The 18,532-nt window shown below is 45.5% G+C and overlaps 1 protein-coding gene across 3 annotated transcripts in view; it reads right to left on the bottom strand.

Moving 5' to 3' along the window:
• The window catches only part of EXOC2 (exocyst complex component 2), a 948,514-nt gene that overhangs the window by 386,035 nt on the left and 543,947 nt on the right, over nucleotides 1-18,532 (bottom strand). For all 3 annotated transcript variants that reach the window (XM_078688027.1, XM_078688028.1, XM_078688025.1), the window contains 2 exons: nucleotides 14,069-14,137; nucleotides 13,777-13,934 (listed from right to left, as the gene is read on the bottom strand). In XM_078688027.1, coding sequence (XP_078544153.1) covers nucleotides 13,777-13,934; nucleotides 14,069-14,137 — 227 coding nt within the window. The remainder of the gene's footprint in view (nucleotides 1-13,776; nucleotides 13,935-14,068; nucleotides 14,138-18,532) is intronic.

The raw sequence follows: 18,532 nt of genomic DNA, 5'->3' as shown, positions 1-18,532 counted from the left end.
AGCTATATGGGCTAACTGGAACGAGCACAGGGGAAACATCTGTGAGCCTCCCATGATTACGACTGTTGACAAGCTAATTAATGAATGATTGATGAAAAATGGTAGCAGTGTAAGACATGATTTAGATTTTTTTAGAGATAGCGTTTCGCCAGATTGTAATCCATGTGTATTCCTTGAGAAGTGTAACTTAATATGCCATTCTGCCGCGTATGTGATCACAGTTTGTTCTGTTCTGGCCTTGAAAATAAAAAGAGTTAAAAAAAAAAAAAGACTGCTGTGATGCTGATGCCGGGCACAACAGCAATAGCTACTTTCAAAGCTGTTAATTGCGATTCCCACCAGCTTTGTACAGTCATCCAGGGCTACCACCATGCTGGTACTATGTTTGAATTAGCCTAGTCTACAATAGGCACTGGCACATAAAGGACATGTTGAGCATCTGGACTTGCACATCTCCAGAGAAGCCTGTGAATCTTATCAATGCAAGTCTGCACAGAATCACTCCAGATTTAATGGATCGTGTAAAGGCAACAGATGCATCTAATCTCCTGCAGCTGCATCACATCATCCATTCTATCATTAAGCAGGTCTAATAAAGGATTCTGCATATGTTCCAAGAACACAGAACACAAAAGCACTGTTGTCTTCTATCCCATCTGCCATTTCATGCATGCTTGGGAATACTGCACCTCTAATCAATTGACAGGCTTCTTAAATCAAATAGATTCCTGCCCAGTGTATCAAGCTTTTTAACCCTTTGTCATGGGATGGCAAAGGGAAGGTGTTCTGTTTATGCGTTGTTAAAATGGCCTGAACAACAAGTCTTTCCAGCAGAGACAGCAGAAATACAACACCCATTGCACAGGCATGTGATTCCCTGCCTATTGGTGTGCATGGATTACAGTTTTCCCATTCCCAAAGCACTTTTTCCAAAGGAGCATCATCAAAAACTATACTTTAGTCCTTTGAAGTTTAATGGTATAGGCAGGATCCCTGCAGATTTCTTTTACTTTACTGCTGTCAAAGCTTTCTTGAGTTGTACGCCTCTTCTAATATGAGAAAGTATTGAAACCATTAACATTTTAAATGTCTGGAAAAAGTAACACCTAAGAATCAGAATGTTCCAATAGCACTGAAACTCTCCTCTATCCACTATTAATACTGCCCTAAATACTATGCTCTCAAACAAGGAGGAGTAATTGACTTATACTTCAACACATTCATGTTTTTATCCCTGAGCCAGGTGCCCAGTGTCTCCATGAATATATGCATATCATAAGCTACATTAATGTTTGTAAAATCTTACATTACCACTCACTTAAGCACTACCCTGTTTATGCTATCCAAAAAAGTGTTTCTTTTATGGAGCTATGCCCCGTTAAACTTTTTCCTAGGTACAGCATTTCTCTAAGAAATGCTCTTCTACTGTTCTTTCACATAATTAAATGAATACGTAATGGTTCTGAATGGTCTCTGTGAAGAAAAGGGAGTCAAGCAAGGCTTGCTGCAAAGCTTTGAGATGCTGTGGGTAAGCGCCAATACAGGGGAATCTTGACAGTATGGTTTCTTTAGAATCGGTCAGTGAACCACCTACTTTTTTCCTTGTGCTCATGATGAGATGACGTGAACGACCCTTTGAGCTTCTTATTATTTTTACTCACCCTAAACCTTTCAGGCACACTGCTCCAAGCCTTGGAGCATGTCTCACTCATAGAGGCTATAACAAGTCCAACGCTTCCTTCCAAAAGGTCTTATGGGGCACAAAAGAACAAAGCGTGCCCATGCCCTAATCACATTTTTTTAACCCGAGCACTACATGCACGAAGTATGGATCCCTGCCTGATATTTGAAGGCTTTGATTTTCTCAGACTTATTGACTAAGGGTTACGGAAGGGACATAGCACCTGTGGAAAAAAAATGTGGGCACAAAAAAACATAGGAAAGATCAATCGTGTTAGATGGTATTATCAATATTTGATAATATGGGGCTCTTTTCCTTGTACTTATTAAGCATGCGCTGAAAATTCGTTCCACTCGCGAAATTTGCGGATTTTTGGCAATTTCGCGTTCCGCGAATCGCGTGAAATTGCCAAACAATCCGCAATTCGCAAGTTTGCACATTTTTTTTGCTTGTTCGCGCTTCAAAAATACATTTTCGCGCGCGCTGCGTTCACTTAACTTGATTCTGAGTTTGCCGAGTTGTTTTCCTCCCGCGAACAAGATGGTCGCGCCCCAAAAAAACCGCATGGGTAAGTTCGCGGTAGCCGCGCTGAAAAAAAAACCCCGCAAACATGCCAAAATAAAAAGATTCGCAAGTTCGCACAAATTCGCGGACCGCAAATTTGCTTTCGCGCGAATTCGCGGAACACGAATTCGCAAATTTCGCCCATACTTAGTACTTATTGGTACTGTTGTTATGCAGTCACTTGTTGCAATACTTGATTTACTAAAGTTGCACGGATGAAGGGATCACAGCATCACCTGCCGTGAGTGGAGTGTAGGTGTTACAAAGAAATTGTGGCTTCAATTTGATGAATGGGAAGTGGTCACTTATGAAATATGAGGGAAGGAGTCGCCATTATAAATATACTATTTTGCTAGGTTAGGCTCCATTCTGGGGCTGTAGTGATCATTTAGCATAATACCACCATATAGATGCTTAACAATAGAAAACCATTTGTTATTTTCATAATTGTAAATGATCTTCAACTGCATCACCAGGTCCTAGCTTGTGGTGGAGTGCTCTATTTTCCCCTAACTTTGAGTGTGCTATGCAAGTATAAAAAACATACATATGTAGACTATTTTTTCAAAATGCTCTCTTTTTCCTAACATCTACACATCTTGTATTCAATACATTCAGAAGAACCAGAAGTAAATATTTAGGAACTCATTTTTTTTGTATAAAATGTATATTTTGTCTGTGTGCACTGCAAGGTAAATAAATACATTTTCCGCAAAGCTTGAACAATGTTGCGGTAAAATTTAGTAACACCAGTCACACTGAGGTGCCTAATATCATGGTGTTGCAAGGGAATAGTAATTGTCGAGGAATGATGTAAGTGAAATAGAATTTGCTACTGTCACTTTGGAGGTAATTCATAGAAGATGCCTCTTTTCCCAGACTGCATTCCGGTAAAACATCGATCAAAGTACGTGTTTTTATTGTTCATTAAAAGTTTTAGTTGAAACATAGCTTTCTACAGCATCTGCACAGATGAAAAACACTGGCTGCATGCCCAAACTACAATGAAGGTTGGTCTATAATGTTATTCCATGAATTATAAAAGAGCATGTTGTGACTGGAATGCGCTCATCATTGCATAAAATCGTGTTTCCCTTCCCAGAGTGCCCCACTGTGAGTATTTGGTATCTTAGCTTTTGATTTTGGCCCAGGCATCATTGTAATCTCTTATGTGAGCAAAGCCTAGGCCTTTTCCTTCGACATACAAAAGTTCCTGAACTTCTCCGGTGATATAGAGAAATGCATGACCTCACTGACTGAGGGTGGACTACTACTGTTCTGATCATAGGTTTAGTACACAGAGAGGTGGTGGGCGCGTACTGTGTTTTGTGAATCTATAGCTATGAGAAGACCTTAACAGCTGTGTCACTATACTGCAGGCCAACTGGCCCAATGGAACAAGTTACCTTCGGTAACAATATATCTGTAAGAAACATTGGTTAGTTATAGATAACATACCTTAGAATTACCCCCAGGCGTTAGACTGGATCCCAAAAGTTTTTCGTCAGCAGCACCTCTTCGTGTCGGAAGGTGGCGTTGGTCGGCTCCGCGTTCGTCCTCGCCGTTGTGGTCGCCGGGATGACGTCGCGGTAGCTACTCAGGCGCCACCCTCACTTGCTGACGTCAGTTCTGTACACGACTTTCCATGCCAGAAGCGCAGAGCCATGAAAGACACTGACCACTAGTGCACAAAACTAGGGCCCTGAAAGGAAGTCCTTAACCCTAGAAGTAAGTTCCAAGAACGGGGAGGATGGGTGGGTGGTAAGGAATCAATAACTAACCTATGTTTCTTACAGATATATCGTTACCGAAGGTAAGTCACTTGTTCATCTGAAAGAAACAGTTAGTTATAGATTCCTCACCTTAGAATAGATACCCCAGCAATACCAACCCCGGAGGTGGGTCTGCGAACTAAGTTCACACCAGAAAGTCCTGGAGAACAGAACGGCCAAAGAAGCCGTCTCTCCGGACTTAGCTGTCCAGGAAGTAGTGTTTGGTGAACGTATGCAGCGCTGCCCAAGTAGCTGCCTGATAGATGTCCTTAAGGCAGAGGTCTTCAAACTTTTTGATGCCGAGACCCCCTTGTAAAACCTTTTTAGGCGTAAGGACCCCCTTCCGACAAAAGTTTCTAGAAACTGGTACTCCTCATCATCAACAACTATCGACAACCATAAAAGCGCCTGTTAGACCTCATCACATCCATCCATTATTCATCCACCCACACTTTCACACATCCATCCATCCTTCATCCATTCACCCTTTCATCCTTCCATCCATACATCCATCCTTCATCCATCCACCCTTCCATCCATCCATCATTCATCCACCCACCCTTTCACACATCCATCCATGTAACCTTTTATCTATCCATACATCCATCCTTCATCCATCCACCCTTTCATCCATACATTCATCCTTCATCCATCCACCCTTCCACCCATCCATCAATCCACCCATCATTCATCCACCCACCTTTTCACACATCCATCCATCATTCATCCATGCAACCTTTTATCAATCCATACATCCATCCTTCATCCAACCACCCTTTCATTCTTCCATCCATCCACCCATCATTCATCCACCCACCTTTTCACACATCCATCCATCATTCATCCATGCAACCTTTTATCTATCCATACATCCATCCTTTATCCATCCACCCTTTCATCCATACATCCATCGTTCATCGACCTACCCTTCCATCCATCCATCCATCCACCCATCATTCATCCACCCACCTTTTCACACATCCATCCATCCATCATTCATCCATGCAACCTTTTATCAATCCATACATCCATCCTTCATCCATCCACGCTTTCATCCTTCCATCCATACATCCATCCACCCTTTCATCCATACATCCATCCTTCATCCACCTCCCCTTCATCCATCCATTCATCCACCCATCATTCATCCCCCAACCTTTTCACACATCCACCCATGCATCATTCATCCATGGAACCTTTTATCCATCCATACATCCATCCTTCATCCGTCCACCCTTTCATGCATCCACCCTTTCATCCATCCATCCACCCACCATTCTTCCACCCACCTTTTCTGTGCCTCTCTCATGTGGCGGGGGGGTCAGTATCTCTCTGCGTCTTCTTCCTTATTCCTCTCTCATGGGAGGGCATCTCTGTGCCTCCCTGCTGGGGGCGAGGGGGAGGGCAGACAGGGTGTAACAACATCTCACCGTGAAGAACAGCGCCAGGTATGAGGGTTCAGGGGACTTGAACCAATGATTTATGGGACGTGTTGAAGGGGGGGGGGGAGAGGACCTTTCACGCGCAATTACTGGCGGGACCCACAGCTCCAGGCATGCAACGTCCACTGAACTCAAAGGGCTACAGCCTCCTCCCCCAGTCTCCCCACCCCACTCCCCCCTTGTGTATGTGAGCCCGGCTGAAACAGCTTGGACAATAAAGCCACACCTGAGTACTTCACCGGTCTTTAAAAGACCTTTTACTTGTTAATGAGGCTTTGATTTTTTTCCACCCCTCTGTGTGAATTAGGCCTCCGCCCTGAGCACCCTCAATCAGCCCGACTGCCACTAAGGCAAACCACAAGTTTCAAGGAACTGCTCTGACAGAATCTGCGACCCCCTTCCGAGGACTCCACGACCGCCCTGGGGGTCGCGCCCCACAGATTGAAGACCACTGCCTTAAGGGGACTCCCCGTCCCAAAGCAGTGGTTGCTGCGGTCGCCTTGGTGGAATGGGCGCGCAGTCCCACTGGAGGCTCCTTCTTTGCAAAAGAATAGCAGGCTTTTATGCACAGAACAACCCACCTGGAGATGGTCCATTTGTGCACGGCCCTACCTTTGTTAGCGCCCACGTAACCAACAAAGAGCTGGTTGACCACCCGGAACTGTTTGCTGTGATCCAAGTAGAAGGAAAGCGCACGTTTTGAATATAGATGGTGGAACCTCTCTTCCTCTTTTGAAGGATGCGGAGGCGGAAAGAAGAGGGGCAAAGTGATGGATTGTTCAATATGGAAAGAAGTAACCACCTTGGGAAGAAAGAAAGGTCTATTTCTGAGGAGGACCTTGTCCGGATGAACAGCCAGAAAGGGAGGCTTGGAAGAAAGAGCTTGTAACTCACTCACCCAGTGCACAGGGGTGATGGCCACCAGGGAGGCAGTTTTCAAAGTTAGAATCCTGAGAGGACAGTAATGTAGGTGCTCAAAGGGAGCGCATATAAGATATGTAAGAACCAAGTTCAAGTCCCACTGGGGAAAAGGAGGAAAAAGATGAGTAATGCCCTTAAGGAAACGACTTACAACAGGGAACTTGAAAAGAGAAAATTGAAAAGGAATCCTAAGGAAGGCTGTAAAGACAGAGAGGTAGCCCTTTAGAATGCCCTGAGAAGAGCCCTGCTGGGCCAAAGAAAGGAGAAAGAAGAGAACCTCAGAAAGAGGGGCGGAATGGGGATCCACAGCCTTTGCTTTGCACCATGCCACAAATGTGTTCCATCTGCAGGTGTATACCGTCTTAGTGGAGGGCTGACAAGATAACATCACAGACTTCAGGAGGCAGGTCAAACAACGTCAACTGCCGCCGCTCAATCTCCATGCAAAGAGGTGGAGGATGGACAGGTTTGGGTGGCAGACCATCCCTTGCTGCTGCGACAGGAGATCCTCCCGAAGAGGCAGTCTGATTGGAGGATCGATGGCCATGTGTATCATCTCGGGATACCAGACTCTTCGTGTCCAATCCGGAGCCACAAGAATGACTTGGCCCAGGTTGCGTTTGATCTTCTTCAACACTCTGGGCAGAAGTGGTATAGGCGGAAAGGCGTATAGAAGACCGCAACTCCACTCGTGACAAAAAGCGCCACCTAGCGAGTGCCGCCTTGGAAATGCCAATGCGCAGAATTGGTGAAATTGCGCAGTCTCTTCGGTGGCGAATAGATCTAACCAAGGCTCTCCCCACTGCTGAAAGAGACCTCGCACCACCTCCGAGTGCAGACGCCATTTGTGATCCATCATGTTGTCCGTGAACACCTGCACCACTCTTCCCCGGACAGAGGGAAGGAATGCTTTGAGTGCCAGACAAATCGACCAAAGCTCAAGTAGGTTAATGTGGACCCTGGACACCGCTGGAGAACATAGGCCTCTGATCTCCGCCTCCCCTATGTGGGCGCCCCATCCCAGAAGTGATGCATCGGTCACCACTGTGAACTCTGGTTGGGGAAGAGAGAGGGATCTGCAGGCGACCCAATCCCGGCTCATGTGCCACCACTGCAATTGATGTGCCGTGCCCTCAGATCTAGACGCAATCAGACAGGTTATCCTCATGTTGAGCCCACTGGAACTTCAGGTCCCACTGCAGAGCCCGCATATGCCATCTGGCATGGTCCACCAGCAGGATGTAGGAGGCCATCAGGCCCAGTAGACTGAGGGTCAGCCTGACCGAAACCAGGGATAGAGGCTGAAAGATTGGAATCATAGCCCGGACTCACTGTTCTGGAGGGTAGACCCGAGACTACGTGTGTCCAGAATCGCTACGATGAAGAGGAGCTTCTGAGAGGGAGTCAGGTGTGACTTCGGCACGTTGATGGAGAACCCCAGCGAATACAGGAGGTTGGCCGCAGTCTGGATGTGGGAGACGACAGCCTGGGGCGAGCCCGCCTTCAACAGCCAGCCATCGAGATAGGGGAAGACTGGGACCCCTAATCTGCGCAGATGAGCTGCGACCACCGCCATCACTTTCGAGAACACCCTAGGGGCGCTGGTAAGGCCAAAGGGGGGGCACAGTAAACTGGAAGTGCTCGTGGACTAAAGTGAACCACAGGTAATGCCAGTGGGACGGCAGGACGGTGATGTGAAACTAAGCGTCCTGCAAATCCAACACTACTATCCAGTCTCCAGGGTCGTGGGCAGACAAGACCTGAGCGAGCGTCTACATTTTTAACTTCTTCCGGAGGAAGCAGTTGACGTTCCTGAGATCCAAGATAGGACGCAGGCCTTTGTCCTTCTTGGGCACCAGAAAGTAGTGGGAATAGCAACCACAACCTACTTCTGGGACAGGAACACGCTCGATGGCACCCCTTGCCAAGAGTGCCGAAACTTCCTGTTGGAGAAGGGCTAGATGATCCTCTAACATGCGATGGTAATGAGGTGGCATAGATGGAGGGGTAGTCTCGAAGGGGAGGGAGTAGCCCCTTTGGACTATTTGCAAAAACCACCTGTCGGACGTGATGGTGCACCAGTGGGGGAGGTGATGGCGAATCCTGCCGGCTACTGGCATTTGGTGGCCCTGAAATGTCAGACTAGGAGGATTTGGAGGCTGCTGCACAAGGGGCTGAGGTGGACTGGTCCACCCGTGGGCTCCCAGAACCAGGGCGCTGGTTCCCACGTCCCCGGCCACGCTGGGGATGAACAGCTTGTGCCCGCCTGAGGCCATCAGATGCCCTTTCCATAGGAGTGGATTGGACATCCTGTGAAAAACCAGTTGACCTCAACCAGGTGTAGCGTAGAAGGGCTACCAACGTGGAAATCGTCCCGCCTAGTGAGTTAGCGGTATCCAGCGCACAGTGGATGGTAAACTTCGCTGCGTCTCTACCTTGGGTAACTGCCCGAGAGAGTACGGCCCGGGCATCCTCCGGGCACTGAGGCAGCACTTGCGCAACTGTATCCCACACAGAGTGGGTGTAAAGGCCCAACAGACATGCGGTGTTTACCGACCGCAGTCCCAAGCAGGAGGAAGAAAACATCTTCTTCCAAGATGGTCCAGCTTTTTGGATTCCCTATCAGGCGGAGCAGTAGGGAATGTGCCCTTGGAGGTAGAGGCTTGTACCACCAAGCTCTCAGGAGTGGGGTGTTGGGAGAGGAAAGTAGCGTCACCCGGGGCAGGGCGGTGGTGCCAGGCAATCATCCTATCCACAGGAGCCCCTGTGTTGGGCCTGGACCAGGTGCCCAAAAGGATGTCTGTCAGGGCTTCATTAAAAGGCAGCAGGGGCTCCAAAGAGATAGCTGCTGGTTGAAACACCTCTGTCAGGAGTTTGGTGCTGACTGCCACTGTAGGTACCTCGAGGCTGAGAGCCTCAACCGCCCTACACAACACCACTGTGTAAGACGCTTCCTCCTCCGTAGCCACGGTAGGAGGAGACAACATGCCATGGTCTGGTGAAGTATCCAGACCACTGGCTTCCCCCAGTTCCTCTCTCCAGTCAGGGTCATAACCTAACTGGTCAGTTAAAGGGTCTCCAGACCCCTCCCAGTCCTCCTCACCCTCCTCTGGCTGCCAATCTGGTCTCAAAGAGCCAGGGTAGAACAGGGGCACAAAAGTACCCGTCGGCGCAGGTTCCGGCTTTGGTCGACACCAGTCCGGTTCCGTGGTTACCTTGAGGTGGAGGCCGGTGTCGACGCTAAATTGTTCTTTCCTCATATGTGTATAGTATTCAATTCCAATGTGTATTAAAGTACTTTTTTTCTAGAAACACATTGGAGGTTCAGATATTGCACTGTTGAGAGGCTGTTGAAGCCTAAGTTCCAGCATCCCACACTTGCACCTTGTGAAGCCTGTGACTGCTTGCCATCGCTACCAGTGAGCATCAAATGCTGAAGGGGTCGTAATTGACCCAATTTGCAGGGCCACAGTAGGATGGAAAATTACCTCAACCACCATGATTGACGCCCTGTAGCCCCTGCTTGCCCTAGGCCCTCGTCCCATATGGGGTCTGAGAGAGCATCTCCTGCTACCGTAGCTTGGCATTTAATCACACATGCAAAATGGATGCAATGTTTTAGTTTTACAATCAAACTGATACAAAGCTCACTGGGTCACACACCTCATATCTTTCTTTACTCAACCCTCCTGACTTGTCTCCCTCTTTCCAATTCCATTTGATAGCTCATCATAGTCTCTAGTGCAGATGACAAGACAAAATGGCAACAGAGATTGTGCATGTTCGTTTTGTATGGGCACATCATTCATCTTAGATTATGAACAATCTTTGATGAACTACAATAATGCAAAATCTTCCTCTTATAAGAAAGCAACACTCGGAAGCCATGACTTTTTGCGAAGGGCTCAGAGCATGGTTCTGCAGGTAGTTTGCTTTGTGGAAGGGTATCAGTGTTCTTACAACTTATTTTTTTTTAATTCAAATGACACATGTTGCATAGTAAACCAATAAAAGGTCAATCTTAAATTACAATTACTGACTAAATTTGGAATTATGTCGAAATCTGAAATCGGAGTTCTAATTTGGAATAAAAGCACTAAATTTACAACACATTGGGTCAAGGTCAAATCTGTTTGAGGAAACTATGTGACAAAAGCAAGTTGTATGTGTAAGATCATCTCTGAGTACTCTCATAATTAATCACCAGATCCTCTGGCTAGAAACCACTTCTGTTCATTATCAACTACATCTCTTGTGTAAGTCACAATCAGAGAAATCCGAAAACTTCTAATATTTCACATGATCTGTGGATCAGGTGAACGTATGTCAGTGAGCAGTATCACAAGTTCAACATTTTATTTCACACACCTCACTTCAAGCATGGACAGAAATGTATCCTCTTTTATCAACCATCCTCGATTTCAAGTTTCTGTGAACTTGTTTTCATGTTTTGCAGTAACTTTCCAATCAGTTAGAACTCACTGGAAAATCATATAATAACTTTAATAATAGTTCACAGGTAAGACAGACAGAGACTGCAAAACATTTACAGTGACTGATTGTTACCATTTTTAGAAAACCTTCTTTAGAGCACTGTGGTTAGGGGAGTATCGGTCAATAACATGTGGACACTCAATTATCGCACATACTTACTAGTCCTGTGAAATGACAGGAATGATGTAGTGCTATGGCAGTAATAGAGCACGGACTCACAGAAATACTATTAACAGTTTTCAGCAGCAAAGTGCTGGTGGAAACCAAATGCAAGTAAAAGCAGAAAAATAAACAATAACATTCTTACTGTTTGTTGTTGCTGATATAATTGCTGTGAATACTCAATGCAGATGTAATATTCCGTGTTGGAAAGGACCCTTTCAGCAGGGTCACCCCAAAACATTTTGCCTTCCTCCACCCATTTTTGCTGAATTCGTTTTTGTTGGCTCTAGGATTCTGGGCACTTTACCCCTGCTAACCAGTGCTAAAGTGCATATTCTCTGTACTAAAAACCTGGTAACATTGGCTTATCCACAATTGCCACATTTAAGTCCTTAGAAAAGTGTACAATATGTGCCAGGGGCCTGTAAATTAAATGCTACTAGTGGACCTGCAGCATGGATTGTGCCACCCACTTCAGTAGTTGGTCAAACATGGCTCAGGTCATCCACTGCAGAGCCTGTATGAGCATGTTTTAAACGGTCATTTCGACCTGGTGAGTTAACCTACTTGCCAGGCCCAACCCTTATCTCTTATTACACAGATTTCACCTCTGAGGTATGCCCTAGGGAGCCCTATGGCCAGGGTGTAGTGTACTTAAAAGATAGGACATGCAACTTTGAGTTTTACATGCCCTCCTAGTAAAAAACTCCTACATTTGTTTTTCACTACTGCAAGGCCTATGTATCCTATAGGTTAACATCTGGATTGACTTGAAACATCTTTTAAGTGTAATTTCAAATTGGGAAAAGATAGGGATTTGGAGTTTGGGGTCTCTGGCCACGCAATTTAAAATCATAAATTATGGTGAAGTCAGATTTTAAATTGGAAGGCTGAAAATGCCACTTTTAGAAAATTTTAATTTTCTTACTTTAACTATTCTGTGCCTCTGCCTGTCTCTGAATACACGTCTGGGTTGGTGACAGCTGGGCTTTGTACATTCCCTCTAGACAGTCACACAAAGTCTGCTGGGGTGTGACATTTGCATCTTGATGGCCCATCATCAGGCTGATGGGCCTTCCTAAGGTAGATTGCGGAGCAGCTGGAGGGAAGAGCTGACACTAGCACCTCAATAGCGCTGTGTCTCTCCCCATACAAAGAGCTGCATACTCCCCTGTAGGGAGTCTGGAGCCAGGGCAGGAAAGACAGGGATCTTGTGATCTTAAAAGGCCTCTCTGAATTCTCTCCCACTTCAAAGGCACATTTGGGTTTACGTACGGGACCCCTGACACCATCAAATCAGATCTTTGCTGGAACCAATTAAATTTTGCCTTGAAGAAAAGCTGCTGTGCAGCAAGAGGGACTGCCACTTTGCTAACTGCTTTGCTGTGTAGGCCTGCTGATTGCTGTGCTGTAGGAGGGACTGCCACTTTGCTACCTGCTTTGCTAAGTTGACCTACTTCTTACCTAGGAGTGAGAATGAATGCACCTGCTCTCTACATCCTTAAACCCAAGTGTCTCCAAGGGCTTACTGGCTTGCCTCCTGTTTTTGAAGTCTCAGGGCCATCAAAGACTTCCTTCAACTCTACTACAGCTACTGGACTCTGCAACTGTAAGTCCTGCCCAGCCAAGAGGTGCCACTCCAGTCCTGGGCCTCAAAATAGGGTTCTGCAGCTGTTTTTACAGCATAAATCAATCCAGTGATGATTTTGAGCCAATAGAAACACATGCAGTGCCCTTCGACGCCAAGCCGATCTGACGACATCCATGCATAGCTCGATGCTCGACGCTGATGGACAGCCGATCGAACGACATCCCTGTGTGGCTTGATGAAGACAAAGGACCTGACTGCGAGGTTCGAAGACAAAACAGTGCCTATCCGAGGTCCCGACTGCGAGTTTCGGCGACGACGTAGAGCCGATCATAGGGCAACACTGCGAGGTTCAACGACGATGTAGCACCAGCATCATTAGAGTTATGACGTTGACACAAGACTCGACTGCGAGGCCTGACTTCAACGCACGGGCCCCAATGCGTGAATCATAACAGACGCATCAAGTCTTCGACGCCGACGCTTGCTCCATCTAAGATACTCCTTCAACGGGCCCTGCATGGGTCCTGTAGTTGGTCAGGCCTCCCTCGCGGTCGGCCGAACTTTTGATTTACACCAGTCTAACACAAACTCAAGTAACCTTTTAGCGCTACTAACTTCTAAGCACAGTTTTTGGATTTAATCTTTAAAAATTCAAATGTCGACTTCTACTTATTGGATTTTTGTCGTTTTGGTCTTGTTTAAGTCAGATAAATATTCTCTATCATTCTAAGCTGATGAGGAGTCTTTTTGTGGCATGTTCACTGTGTTACTGTAATTTAAGTGTTGCACAAATACTTTATACATTGCCCCTTAAGTTAAGCCGGTTATTTTAGATTGTGTATCTGATTTACCCTGACTAGGATTGTGGTCCCTAATTGGACAGGGTGCATACCTCTGCCGACTAGAGACCTAATTTTTAACACTCAGCATTAAAATTACCCTTCAGGTCATTACCTAAAGATTTACCACACAACTCTAAATGTGTGTCAAGAATTCATACTAATCATGTAAACATCAGAAAAATCAGACTACTTTCTCACTGTTACTTTAAACATATTTGGATCTACTAGAATGAAAGGAAACTGTTGCAAGAACGAAACTCCAACACTTATTAGAGCAGGCTATGTTCTTTAAGTTCTCTTAACATACCGAATAGTCTGAACAGAATGGGTTAACCAGTGCCCCGACAGTTCAGCTTTCATCTCCCAGCCTCCATACAGTCTTAGCTCTCCTTCTACCAAGCTGGAAGGCAGCAAAGCCCCCCGAATAAGTTTAACAAGGGACTGCATCACTTCTTGTATCATTTTCTGTAAAAAAACAGAAAAAGGAGACTTTAGCAAAGGAGCCCCCATGGAGAAAAAAAGTCCCTTAGCCGGAATAATATGTGCTCCTTCAGCCATTGCATTCAAGCCCATATGTGCACGCCAACATGTCAGCTCACCTTGAAGTCACTTTGTCTTTGTCGTGCATTCTTCTTTGACCTTTCAATCTGACCCGATTTTTCAGCAGTCTGTCCAAACAAGAAAACAAAATGAAAAAGGTACATATAATTATAGCAAAACCACAATCTTTAAGTGAGGCAAAGCTTTCAAATAGATCCTTCTTTTCGATGTGGCACAAAAAACAAACACTCTATAACTACAATTAGGTAAGGGTAATGATGTCACAGTTAACGGCAAATACATTTTACTTGAAAAAGATTCTGATAGTTACGTCAACTTGAGAAATAGTTTATAATCAATTCAGCTTTGTTAAAGAATGGCAAGTTCCTGCATAAAGTAATCTTGTTCAACATTTCTTTCACTGTTTAGGCTATATTACGCAAGGAAGGTCACTTCCAGTTAGTTAATGACCCAGGGTAGAGTCTATCGTCATATCCATTAAATAAAACGGCAACATTATTCCAGAGGAACATGCTTTCCTCACATCTTTTAAACTTTGAGAAAAAGATGACAATGATTGTATCTGACAGAACAAGAAAACAATGGCAGTCCACTCACTGAAAACTTGCAAGTACAAACCAAAACGTTCAGCACCCTGGACTCTGAAATCCACACTTGACAATAAACTCTTCATCCACTTAAAAGATAGAGAAAACAGATGAAAAATAGAACTTTCGATGACTTCATGATACTGAATTTCCTCTGTGCAACATGCAGACAGCTAATCGTATCAGTCAACGCAAAGTACTACTATACCAACACTATCAATGAAGCTACCAACAGACGCAGAACACTTTTCAAGACAATCAAATACTGCATCAAACCCATACCGATTGCACACTCCACAGACAAGTGCAATGCCATTAACCACTTCTTAAATAAGAAGATCCAAAAGTACATCGACAACTCAAAGCCTGCTTCTCCTCCTACGCCTAGTCTTGGTAATTCACATAATGGTCATCCTTCTAAGCCCTATTTCTCACATATATTGTTAACATACTCAGCTCTCTCAAAGACTTTTCCTGCGAAGATACTTTCTTACCCTGGTCTTTCATCAAAGCTGTCTCCTGGGACATTCTCTCTCACTCCTATTCACCATTGTCACTGCCCCTTCAACTCAAGGCACCTTTCCCAGAATCTCCAAGACAAGTAGATACTCCAATACTCCTGGAGAAACCTACATGAGACCCTAATGACCTTACCAAATACTTGCTCATCACTCACCTAACCTTTATTGATGAGATAAAGTTCAAAGCACAACTCCAAGATCAGATCAAGGCTAACCATTTCCTACATTACTACCAGTCTGGCTTCAGATCACGCTACAGCATGGAGCACTGGCACTTCCCTTTGCTGGGGCAGCTGTACGCTATATAAAACTCATAACATAACATAACATTTTATTGACCAGATGAAGATGAACCCACCTCCTGATACTGCTGGACCTCTCAGCTGGCAAGGTCCTGGTTGTCCTCCTAACATTTCAATCAACATCATTTTATTCACACACTCACCCAAAGTCTCAACAGATCCCCATCACCTGTGTAGTCCCCCTGAGTTCCATACTGTCTCCTGTCATCTTCATCCACTACATGGAGACCCTGTAGGCTCAACTCCCAGATAACATCAAGAATCATCAATAGGCTCCATACATGCAACACCTCAAAATAACACATGCAGTTCATCTGAAGTTTGATGTCCAGTGCATACCCGAAGCGCAACCCAAAAAAGACAGAATTCCTGTTATTTCTCAAGAACAAAAAGCAAGAAATAGTACGAAACTGGCTCAATGACATGAACCTTGATAGCTTTAACCCCACTTTCACAAAATACCACCTAACTTGGATTCACCTTGGTCACCAACTTAACCCTCAAAGGACACACTGCGGAAAAAACCAAAGGCAGCCTCCTACTCTTGCATCTGGATGGCTGTAATGCGCTGCTCCATGGCCTCACAGATTTCACACTGACACACCTTAAGTGCATCATACATGCCACAGCTTATCTCATCCAGGGGCAGTGGCTCTGGTCACACCCGCAGTCAGAGCATCATCAGACTGGAGACTAAGAACTGCAAAATAAAAAATACAGGACAGCAGACCTTTTCCATTTACGCACCAAGGATTCGGAAGAAACATCCCAGTATCAATAATGATTGCAACAACACTGTTCAATTTAGAAAATATTTGAATATGCATATTTTAACTAATACATCACAATGCAGTAACAGTCAAATATGCAGCTACCGCTCCTATTCCTCGTTGACTGTTTGCTTGCCTTTGACCCTCTATAGCGCTTCAATGCTTTTATAGCTAGGTTCTCGCTATACAAATACTGTATGCATATATACATACAGAGAAAACAATAGTAAACATTTACTTCTGTCACTTGATGTTACACGTGGCATCGAATATCACTGTCACAGATGAAGCAGCTATATCAATACGCTGCTTCACAATGTGAATGTATGTAGTAATTGCACCATCGTGTGGCTACTTCAGGCACTACAAGACAAGCCAGACGCGTTGCCTTTACTAAAAGGTTGTGTTTTGTTAGATCTCGCGTTCTTCGAGACATGCTGTATTCAGGATAAGCAAAACACACAAGATGATGGACGGAATGTTGCACAATGGCAAAACATTCACCCCCAGTCACAGATCTGGGTTTATTCCATCGTTATTTTGCTCACCAAGCCACCCCAGTCCAGACATGGCCATATGCAAATCAGTCTTGACCCTGTGCCTCATGGGAACAGTCCAGCCCGAACTGCCAATCCATGTCTTTCCTGGACCGGTATCAAGCATCCTAGGACCGGTTTCTGGCTATCAGCCGTCTTCAGCCAGGATAGCTTGACTCCAGTGGCTTAGTGAGCACGGGACCCACGTCTGGGCATACCCTTCCCACATAAGGTGAACAGCAAAACACACAAGATGATGGACGGAATGTTGCACAATGGCAAAACATTCACCCCCAGTCACAGATCTGGGTTTATTCCATCGTTTTTTTGCTCACTAAGCCACCCCAGTTCAGACATGGACATATGCAAATCAGTCTTGACCCTGTGCCTCATGGGAACAGTCCAGCCCGAACTGCCAAGCCATGTCTATTCAGGATAAGGGCTTTAAGCTCTACCCGCTTTCTGACAAGCTGTTTAATTGGCTCCTGTTGCTGTCCTCCGTAAATAGCGGGTTTTCATTGGTTAAAAGGCTTAGTAGTCCCTCCTTAGTACCTCCTTTTCTCCTGTTGTAACCTCCCATAAGGACTGGCCCTGTTACATGTGTTATTACTTGATATGTTTTATTTACAGTTGGTGAGCACTATTTTCTAAGTAACTTTTTCCTAGCTGCTGTTGCAGGCACAACAGTGTGTTCCGAAAAGCAGAGTTCACGTATTTTCCTGCCTTAGCCAGGCGCCCGATTATTATCTTTTAAACACGCTTCCTGCCCTCCCCTCTCCACAGCTGTGTACATGGTATCTCGGTATATTTTTTAAACAGCGTGGCGTGCCGCACAATTTATTTTTAATAATGGCGGCTGTGCACCTTTTTCTTCTGCGTGGCTGCCCAACTACATTTTTTCAATATTAAATGCTTTTTTAAGGCGCAAGGTGAGCTGCGCGCTTCATCTTCGACAAACAATGGCAGCTGCGCGCCTTTGTTTAGCGCGGCTCGCCCAACTCTATTTTTTCAAAGTTCTCTGAACTGGGTGATTTAGTCCTGGAGGCTCCAGGAAAAGGAGTTGAAGATACCCCGTGGAAGGCGGCTGAATTCTGGGGCTGGCAGCATGCAGGCTCGGGCTCCCCCAGGCCTCCATGAACAACGCCTCGCTCACTCCCAAACTGGCGGTGTGCCTGCTTACTACCCTGTTCCTTGCTGCTATCAGTGCCAGGCCTTTCACAGTCTTACTTCCGTTCTAGGCAGGGAGTCAATGTTTCTGCTACTTGCTGTTGCCTGAAAACGACTGGGCACACAAGGGCATGTTCTTTGCAGCAGGCACATTAATCCTCTGTGCTACTGTAGCATTAGTGGAAACAGCCACTATATAAAACTCCTATCTCTCTCCTGCAGGAACATTATTCACCAAACTAATCTCTACATTGTTATTGTTACCTAAAGACCTCTAGACACTCAAGGAACTCTGCACTGGGGGCTTTTAAAATCCCTGCTATTTCACACGTCCCCAAGGTCAGCGCCAGGTCCAGCTACACCGGGTGCACCGTCCTGGAGTCCGCCCTGTACGCAACGAGGGGAGGCTACAGGATCTTCTCAGAGAACTCGATGGCTATGTGCACCAAGCTGGCAAATAGGATTACAGAGTAAGATCGGAAATTCTTTTCCCTTCAATGTATTGTTCAGTGGCCTGCGATCCGAATGTACATACTGGTGGAGTGAACTGTTAAATCGTGTTTGTACCCTTACTTCCTTTGTCCACAACTTGGATGGTTCCTTTATCCTTTATCACCCT

The sequence above is a fragment of the Lissotriton helveticus genome, chromosome 4_1 (genome assembly GCF_964261635.1).
Source record: "Lissotriton helveticus chromosome 4_1, aLisHel1.1, whole genome shotgun sequence".
Lineage (NCBI taxonomy): Eukaryota > Metazoa > Chordata > Amphibia > Caudata > Salamandridae > Lissotriton > Lissotriton helveticus.
This window is presented reverse-complemented; position numbering and strand designations above follow the sequence as displayed.